General features: G+C 51.8%; 1 protein-coding gene across 5 annotated transcripts; it reads right to left on the reverse strand.

Annotated features, from left to right (window-relative positions):
• Window positions 1–2,962: 2,962 nt before the first annotated feature.
• Window positions 2,963–5,670, reverse strand: ZNF575 (zinc finger protein 575). 5 transcript variants are annotated; one of them, XM_025424761.3, is made up of 4 exons: window positions 5,476–5,670; window positions 4,709–4,804; window positions 4,133–4,285; window positions 2,963–3,689 (listed from the first exon to the last, which is right to left on the reverse strand). In XM_025424761.3, the coding sequence occupies exons 3-4, from the start codon at window positions 4,212–4,214 to the stop codon at window positions 3,031–3,033; spliced, it is 741 nt and encodes a 246-aa protein (XP_025280546.1). In that variant the 5' UTR covers window positions 4,215–4,285; window positions 4,709–4,804; window positions 5,476–5,670; the 3' UTR covers window positions 2,963–3,030. The 5 variants fall into 5 exon arrangements, with proteins under 5 accessions (XP_025280546.1, XP_048950401.1, XP_025280549.1 ...); XM_049094444.1 differs by having other exon boundaries at window positions 4,690–4,804; XM_025424764.3 differs by lacking the exon at window positions 5,476–5,670 and adding an exon at window positions 5,096–5,278 and having other exon boundaries at window positions 4,690–4,804.
• Between the last annotated feature and the right edge of the window lie 3,439 nt (window positions 5,671–9,109).

The following is a 9,109-nucleotide window of genomic DNA, read 5'->3' on the forward strand; positions in this document are numbered from 1 at the left end:
AGCAGGTAACGCAGGGGCAGTGTTTACAGAGCATGGGATAGGGTGGCATGGTTCAGATGGGGTCAGCAGGGAACGTATCTCAGAGGACTGACTCCTCTGCAAGGACTTGGGAGAAGTAAGGGAGAGTCTGGGGAAGCCATTCCAGGCCAAGAAAAAGCAAGTGCAAAGGCCTTCATGCAGGAGCTGGCTTGACCCGGACAAGGCACAGCAGGAGGTTGGGTGTCAGAGACTCAGGATCCACCCTGACTCAGCACTGGCCTGAGGTTTGGGTGCAGGCAAATCCCGTCTTTCCTGGCCTATTTCCCTATCTGTACGACGACTGGACCAGATCGACATGTCTCAAAATGCATCGATGGTAGTGTAGTTGCTGCAGAGGAAATCTTCCAGGACAGCTCTGTATATAAACCTTGATAGAAGCTGCATTTCCAGGTATGGAGGGACTTCAGTCCTCACTCTCGCCCACCCGTTCCCCAAGGCCTTGCCCAGTGGACTGAGTCTAGCTACCAGCTGGTCTAGTGGCCTGCTAATTTGCATTTGCGTGCTCGGTTCCACCTCTGATGCTGGCTACTTCCACAAACCATTTTCATCCCATCCACACATTACTGATCTCAACTAAAACTCTACCTTCTCAAAAAGTTTTTTTCTAACCCTCTATATAACGTGTGCCGAGTATATACTCTTATTATAGCTCTTGTGATAGTTGTAACTTGATTTGTTTATGGTCAAATGTACCAGTCTTTTCCCCTATGATGTATATTTCTTGTGTCTTGAGGATTCTTTCTGTGCCTCTGAGGTTACCAAGGTATTCTCCTTTATTATTTTCATTTATTTTGTTTTTCAAATTTAGATCTTAAATCACCAGAAGCTTATTTTTGTGTGTGGTAGGAGATCAGGATCTATATGTTTTCCTATTGCTACTGTAACAGACTATCCCAAGCTTAGTGACCTTAAACAATACAAATTTATTTGCTTATAGTTCTGTGCATCAGTAGTCCAACATCAGTCTCAGTGGGCTAAAATCATGGTGTCTGCAAGGCTGTGTCCCTTCCAGGGGGATCCATCTTCTTACGTATTCCAGTCACTAAAGGCTGCCTGCATCCCTTGAATCATGGCCCTGATCCCTCCAGTGTCTGCTTCCATTGTCACATCTCCTCTGACTCTTCTGCTTCCCTGTCTCCAATATGAGAATCCTTGTGATTTTATCGGCCCCCTGGGATAATCAAGATAATCTCCCAGCTCAAGATAAGATCCTTAATCAAGAATCTGCAAAGTCCCTTCTGCCATGTGTAAACTAACATACTCCATCTCTGGGGATTAGGACTTGGACCTCTTTGGGGGGGGGGGGACCATTATTCTGCCTCCAAAGGGCCCCACTTAATGTTTTTTCCAGATCTCTCAGTTCATTCACAGATGAGCCTGTCCTTTCCCCATTGCCCTACAGCAGAGATTTGCAAACTACTTGCCAAAGGCAGAATCAAGATCACCTGCCATTTTTGTCATTTTACTGGACCAGAGCCGTACTCATTCATTTATGTATCATAATGTGTGTGGCTGCTTTTGTACTCCAGGAGCTGAGTTGGGTAGTTGTGGCAGACACTACGGCCTACAAAACCTAAATATGTATATACTATCAGGACCTTTCCAGAAAAAGTGTGTCAACCCCTGGTCTCATCAGGACCTCCTGTCGGGACCTCCTGTAAGCACAGGTCTGTTTCTGAGCTCTTTTTCTCTTCCACTTGCCTGTTTCCAAGCCAACACCAGAGATGTCATTACTATGACTTTGACAGAATTCTTGGTACCTGGGGGTAGGGGTGGAGGGCAAGGCTCCCTCTTCTACTTTGAACTTCAAGATTGACTTGGCTTCTTTACATTTTTTCTTTCTGCCACTACTTGATTAGCACCCACTTCCCTCGCTGGACCAGGCCTGTTTTGTTCGCTGTGTGCCTACCACCGAGGGCAGGGCCCAGCACACTGTAAGTGCTTAACACACGTCTGAAGAATAAAGAGCAGTCCAATGTTAGTTCAGGAGTAACCAGCCAGAGATGATGCTTGTGCCCTTACAACGGCCTTCTAGCATTCCCATGTTTTAGATAAGGCATCTGAGTCCAGAGAAGTGACAAAACTTGTTCAGGGTCCCCCCGCTCCTAAGTAGTGGGTCAGGGCTGGCTCCAAAGCTTGAGCTTTAAAAAAAATGTTTATGCTATTGGCAGTATGTGGGGCACCTGGGTGGCTCAGTCAGGTGTCTGCCTTCAGCTGAGATCATGATCCCAGGGTCCTGGGATCGAGTCCCACATCGGGCTCCCTGCTCACTGGGGAGCCTGCTTCTCCCCCTTTCTCTATGTATTCACTCTCTCAAATAAAATCTTTGTAAAAAACACAAAAATATTGGCAGTATGCCCTTTGTTCTTTTATCATTCAGTATATTTAGGGAAACATTCCACATCTGTACAAATACAGCTTTTTTTCCCCTATAGCAGTATAGTCCATTCTGTGGCTATGTTATAATTCATTAGCTGATCCCCTATTGACGGTCACTTGGGTTGTTTCTCAACATCCTTATGCCTTTCTCAGTGCTTGAGCTTATCTATAGGATAAGTTATTAGGTGTGGAATAGTTTAAACAAGGATGTGAGCATTTTAAATTTTTTATGGACAAGTGGCCAAAATGGAGGCACCAATTTAGCTTACAATAGGAGAGACCCTGTTTCCCCACATTCCTCAGCAACCAACGATACTAGCAGACTTTTGACTCTTGCCTTATAAGTAGGAGGGGAAAAGTAAGTTTGCTTTCAAGCCTCGGCTCAAAGCCCATGGTTTGAGCCCCAGCGCGCTCTATAGGTGACACCTTACCCTCCCCCTCAAACAGGTGAGCAGAGTTCCTCAGCCTTGTAAGTTGGAGCCCAGTGTAGATAGAGCCAGTCTCCCTGCCAGCTATCTGGAAGAGGCAAGTCCATACAGCCAGCTTAAAAATGCCACCTTTTTTTATTGACCCAAGCTGGCAGCAGAGGGGGCCATGAGCCAAGGGGAGGACTCACTCTCGCTCCCCCTGGCTTTCAGCCTGGTGGTGGCTGCGCTGGTGAAGGAGCAGGAGTCGTCTTTGGCCAAAGGCCTGGTCGCAGCTGGAGCAGCGATGCCGGGCTGTGGCCTGGCTGCCTGGTGCTGTCGGGGGATCATGACAGAGGCGGTGGGCGGCCAGTTTGGAGGGGAATGAAAAAGCCTTGGGGCAGTGAGGGCAAGGATAGGGGCGGGCTTCGGTGGCATGGTGCGTGTGGCGGTGGGCTGCAAGCTTGGAGGGGTAGCAGAAAGACTTGGGGCAGTCGGGGCATGGGTAGGGGCGGGCAGGTGCGTGGGTCCAGAGGTGGGCTGCCAGCTTGGAGCGGTGGCCAAAGGCCTTTGGGCAGTGTGGGCAGGGGTGTGGGCGGGCGCCACTGTGCGTGAGGCGGTGGGCTGCCAGCTTGGAGGGGTAGGAGAAGGCCTTGGGGCAGTCGGGGCACGGGTGGGGGCGGGCGCCGCCGTGGGCCAGCCGGTGCGTGGCCAGCTTGGACGGGTACGAGAAGGCCTTGTCACAGTCGGGGCAGCGGTGTGGGCGCTGGGGCGGGGGCCGCCGTCGGGGTCGGGAAGGCGCCGCCGCGGTCGTGGCAGGCCCCGGAACCGACTGGCTGGGCTTCTGCGGCGAGCCCTGGAGCGGAGCTACAAGACAGGAGGGCTTGTGGACTCCAGGCATCAGCCAACACCCTGAATCTAGGCCAGGCTTCCCTTCCTCCACCCCAAACTCCTCGGGGACTGGATCTGGACACCTCAAGAATCATGGGATTCCTCAAATGACAGGTCTCTATTCCCCACCTTCTGCCATGCATCATCCTAAAGGGTTCCAAAGGGTTACCTGGCTGGAACCCCAAAGCTACTATGGTGTCCATTTCTAGTATATTCCCAAGTGACCACTCTGAAATTCTGCATATCAAACGCCCTGACCCTTAAATTTCTGAGCCCTAAAATCACTGAAGTTCCCCAAAGCCAATAGTAGGATTCTCTATGTGTTGGTGGAGTATCCCTGAGATTGCCTCAAAATGTGATTTCTTTAGCCCCATTTCCTGTAGAATGCCCCCCCTACCCACAGGCGGGACCGCTCTCACCTCCTCCCTTGGTTACTGGTTCCTTGCCAGCGGGACTAGGATCGGTGTCCCCAGCCGCGGACTCTGCATCTCGTTCCAGCATCTTGCTTGCTGGCCCAGGAACCCAGAGGGAGGTGGGCGATGCCGGTGAGTACAAGGCTGATGGGGATAGGGCTGTAGGGCCGAAAATCGGGCCAGTTAGGGAGCAAGGTCTTTTTAAGTCTGGAAGCCAAAGGCGAAGGGCGGAGCCTAAGAGCACAGCGGGCGGGGTTTATGCAAACTGACCCTACGCTCCTCAAACGCGGGGTGGGCGCCCTCGAGCGGAGTGGGCGGGGCCTCTACCACTTCAACTCTGGGGCCGCCCTGAGCCCCGAGCTCGCGTGGCCTCTCCCTGGAGTGGGCGGGACCTCCCCCACCGGACCCTCCCAGCCGCGGAAGGGAAGACGGGCAAGGGCGGGGCTATACACACAGGACTCAAAGCGACTCCGACCCAGGGGAGGGGCCTTCGAGCGGAGTGGGTGGGCCTTTTGCAACTCAGTCCCAGGGGAGGAGCCTGAGCTCAGTGGGCGGGACTTCACCTCGGAGAGGTAGCTTTACCCGAGTCTTGGTTTAGTCTCAGTCCATTGACGCCGCGTGAAGTGCTTCCTTCTTGTTGCTAAATTTCATCCCCAGCGTGGAGGGTAGAGGGAAGACCTAAAGGGAGATGCAGAAAGAACGTGGCGTGTCTTGCGATCCAGAGACACCCCCCCCCAATGGATTTCTCCCTCGGGGTCCCAAGCGTCCGGGCCTCAATGCACGCCTCCGAATCATGGCATTCGGGTACCAATGCACCCTACCAAGGCTCAGGCACCAATGCAACCCCTCCGGAACCTATGCATCAGGACGCCAATCGATTCTTTTCCGGGAGACCCTGGCGTCCAGCCCCCCCCAATCCACTTCCCAAAGACCCGAGGCGACGAGGCCTCGGACCCGTGCCCGCCTCACCTGCGGAAGGCCCCTCCCCGGGGGCGGGGCTCCGGGCCCCTCCCGCAGCGGCCGCTGCAGCTGCTGCTGCGCTGCCCTCCGACGCGGCAAAGCTGCACCGCCCGGCGCGTGCCCAGCGACGGGAGGGGAGGGAGCGCGCGCGAGCCGCTCGGCCAAGCCTCATTTCCAGCCCCTCCTCCCACGCGGGAGTCGGCGGGGGCGTCAGCGCGCATGCGCAGTCGCGGCCAGCAGAGGCTGCTGCGGGGGAGAAGGAATGGAGGAGCGGGGGGGTGCGCCAGGCAGGCGAGTTGGTGAGCAAGCGCGGAGCTACCAGAAGGGCCGTTGGAAAGTACACTGCGGCTGGCGGGGCCTACGGTGGCTGACTGGAGTCAAGCACGTACAGGACCTAACTCGGGGAAACTTAGAGATCACGGAGACAGCGCCCAGCATGCGCCCCGTCCTTGTCTGTGCCCCTGCTCCCTTTCGAGAATTCCTTTGGCAGCTTGAGTTCCCTCTCCGGAGCGAGTTTCAAGAGCTTGCTGCCCGTCACCCCTCAGAGCGTTTGCAGAGAAGTCAGGCCAGGTCTTGGGGAGAAGGCGGGCGGAACGCCAGGCTGAGAGCGAGCTGACGCCCAATAAAAAACATGCTATTTGCATAGCGCCCCGGCACCCTTCGCCATTGGCTGATTCGAGGATCCTAGCGCCTCCCACCCCGATGCTGCGGCTCCCGGGTGGAGACGCGAGGGGGGCGGCGGTTCCCGAAGGCTGCCTGCTGGGGTTCCTGGGAGGGCCGGAGCTCCTGGTACCTGGTCCAGGGTGGCACGCTTGGCACCCTGCCCCCGGGCTGTGACGCGTACTCTTCCGCCCAGCACGGGAGTGCCCGTGAAGTGCCCATAAAAATGCCCTGCATGGGTGGGTCTTCAGTCTGATAACCCACAAAGTCTGGCGAGTCCTGGGAGCCTTGGGAGTTAGACGGTGGGGTTATGGGAGCTCTGGAGCCAGACTGCCTGGTTGGCTCGGCCACTTTCTAGCTGTGTAATCTTGGTCAAGTCCCTTCACCTTCCTGGGTTGTTCGGATAAAATTCAATAATCTAAAGTTTAGAATAATGCCTACAGTGCTCAGTACAGATTCCCAATATTCTTGTTTTTATTGTGCATTTAACTAGGCCATGATGGGATCAAGGTTGTCCCAGAACAGCAAGTGCAGAGAGAGCTTAAGGTGGGAAGGAGCTTGCTGTGTGCAGGGGCTCTTTCCTACCTCGATCCTCCAAACTAACCTTCCTTCCAGTGCTGCTACATCCCATGGTCCATCCTACTACTTCAGGGATTTCCCTCTGTCTCCCCAAGGCCATTCCTCCATCAAATTGCTTGTCTGACTCCCCTGTGTGATCTCCTTTCAAATAGTAACACTGCAGAAGGCCTCCCTGATTCACCCTGGCTCATGGAGCCCCATTCCCTCCATTCCTCTGTTGTCACATCTCCCTTGTATGCATGTAACACTGTGTACCTATCTTCTACAATGTACGCTCTGTTAAGGTGAACAGCCTATGTTGTATATCACTCTGTCCAGAACACAGCTTAGCACATGGCAGATGTCCAATAACTCTGTATCAAATACATGCTGGAAAGATTCAACAGCCAGAAGCTCTCTGTGATGGGAAGATAGAATGATGTAGAACTTGAGGCCAATGAGTTAGAGGCCTAGCTGAGTGGAAAACCAGAGGAGGGTTTTGAATAGGGGAAGTGACCTGGTGCCTGGGTGGCTCAGTGGGTTAAGCATCTGCTTTCAGCTCAGGTCATGATCCCAGGGTCCTGGGATTGAGCCCCATATTGGGCTCCCTACTCAATGGGGCTTCTGCTTTTCCCTCTCCCTCTGCCACTCCCCCGGCTTGTGTTCTCTCTGTCAAGTAAATTAAAAATAAAATAAATATGGGCAGTGATGAACTAATATAGGTTTTTTTAAAGATTTTATTTATTTCTTCATGAGAGATACACAGAGAAAGAGGCAGAGACATAGGCAGAGGAAGGAGAAGCAGGCTCCATGCAGGGATCCCGATGTGGGACTTGATCCTGGAACTCCGGGATCATGCCCTGAGCCAAAGGCAGAGGCTCAACCACTGAGCCACCAGTCCCTAGTTTAGGTGTTTATATACTTTTAAAAAAAGATTTTATTTATTTATTCATGAGAGACACAAAGAGAGGCAGGGACATAGAGGGAGAAGCAGACTCCCTGTGGGTAGCTTGATGCAAGACTCAATCCCAGGACCCCGGGATCACGACCTGAGCCAAAGGCAGATGCTTAACCACTGAGCCAACAGGTGCCCCTCATATACTTAAAAAGAAATTTTTTTTTTAAGTTTTGGAAAATTTCAAACATAGCCAAAAGAAGAGGAAGGGAAAGAGCATAATCAACCCCCACAAGCCCATAACCGAGGTTCATCATGACCAATCTTGTTCCACCATCCCCTTGTCCCTTAAGGCCCTTGAAGCAAATCCCACACATTTCATCCAGAAACACTTAGTCTGTCTCTAAAAACTAAGGACTCTATTTTTTGTCTTGTAAACACAACCAAAACATCATCACCAAACTTTCAAACTTTATAGAGTAGTTTTTTCACGTTATTACATTTCTCCCATGATCCCACATATATCGTTTTCCCTTTCCAGGACAATGTTTTCTTTCAAACATACAAGTTAGAGGAAACAGAATTGTTCTCCGCATGAATAAAACAAGTGGCACCAGCATTAACAATTTTCTACTCATGGTCGATGTTTCATTTCTTCCACCCATGCCTCCTGGGTGATTTCAAAGCTATGTGCCAGACATCATATCCCATAAGTATCTTGTTATTACACTCAGTATGTCTGCATCATGATCTAAAGGAGAGCCACATGCTGTGTTTATTTTCTGTGATTCTTCAGTCTCTGTCATTGACATTTTAAAAGGTTCACTCTGGTTGCTGCATAAAATAGATCTTAGGGAGGCAGGATAGAAGCCAGAAGCCCAGTGAAGTAGATGGCTGGTATATATTAATTACCGTATTAATTACCAGCACTTATTTAGCACTTTTTATATACCTGAAACTGGCTTAAGGGCTTTGTAGACATTCTTTCATTTCATCCTGATAGCAACTTTTTTAAAAAATTTTTATTTATTTATGAGAGTCACACAGAGAGAGAGAGAGAGAGAGAGAGAGGCAGAAACATAGGCAGAGGGAGAAGCAGGCTCCATGCACCAGGAGCCCGACATGGGATTTGATCTGGGGTATCCAGGATCGCGCCCTGGGCCAAAGGCAGGCGCCAAACCGCTGCGCCACCCAGGGATCCCTGATAGCAACTTTTTAAGAGGAGGCACTACCATTATCCCCGCTGTACAGAAGAGGAAAATGAGGCATAAGGCGGAAGGTCACTTATTCAAGATCACACAGCTTGGAGGTAGCAGGGTCAGGGTTTGAACTCCTGCAGTCATGCAATTTGCATTCATGCTTTGCTGCCCCTTGACTGAGGCTGAGAGCCTGATGGTGGAGAAGTGCCCTGATTGGAGGGGTTCACTTAAATAGGGCCTAGTGAAGAAGTGAGAGGAGGAAGGAGTCGAGGCTGGTGAGGACACCAGCTCCTGTGGAGAGCTTGCTCTGCACCATGTGCTCTCTCAGACTCTTTACATGTCTGAACTTATTAGATCTTCACAATGAGGGAGGAGCTATTTTCAAGTTCATCTTACAGAGAAGTATGCTAAAGCCCAGAAGAGGGTAAGTTTTGAGCCCAAGAGCTGGGAATGGTGGTGCTCAGGTTTCTACCTCTTAGGACATCTCACAGCTGACTCAGAAGGTGTGCCTGCTTTCAAGGGACTGGTAAACTGTCTAGCAGGTCTAGCAGTCCTGCCAAAACAAGAAGAATGGGCCTCAGGGGTGAGGAGGTCTCGTTTGGGGGACCTTCACAGTAAAGAATGCATGAAGATCCCTGTTTTCCTGTTTCCTCTTCCCCTGAGCTCCTGGCAATCCTTGAACCTCCCTTTATTTCAGCCCCAGTGTCTGCA

Source organism: Canis lupus, chromosome 1 (assembly GCF_003254725.2).
Source record: "Canis lupus dingo isolate Sandy chromosome 1, ASM325472v2, whole genome shotgun sequence".
Lineage (NCBI taxonomy): Eukaryota > Metazoa > Chordata > Mammalia > Carnivora > Canidae > Canis > Canis lupus.

Bases quoted from the DNA above. Each gene is read 5' to 3' on its own strand.
- ZNF575 (XM_025424761.3), bottom strand. From the start codon at position 4,214: ATGCTGGAACGAGATGCAGAGTCCGCGGCTGGGGACACCGATCCTAGT. The intron at 3,690-4,132 runs GTGAGAGCGGTC...CCTGTCTTGTAG, and splicing joins ACCAGTAACCAAGGGAGGAG to CTCCGCTCCAGGGCTCGCCG.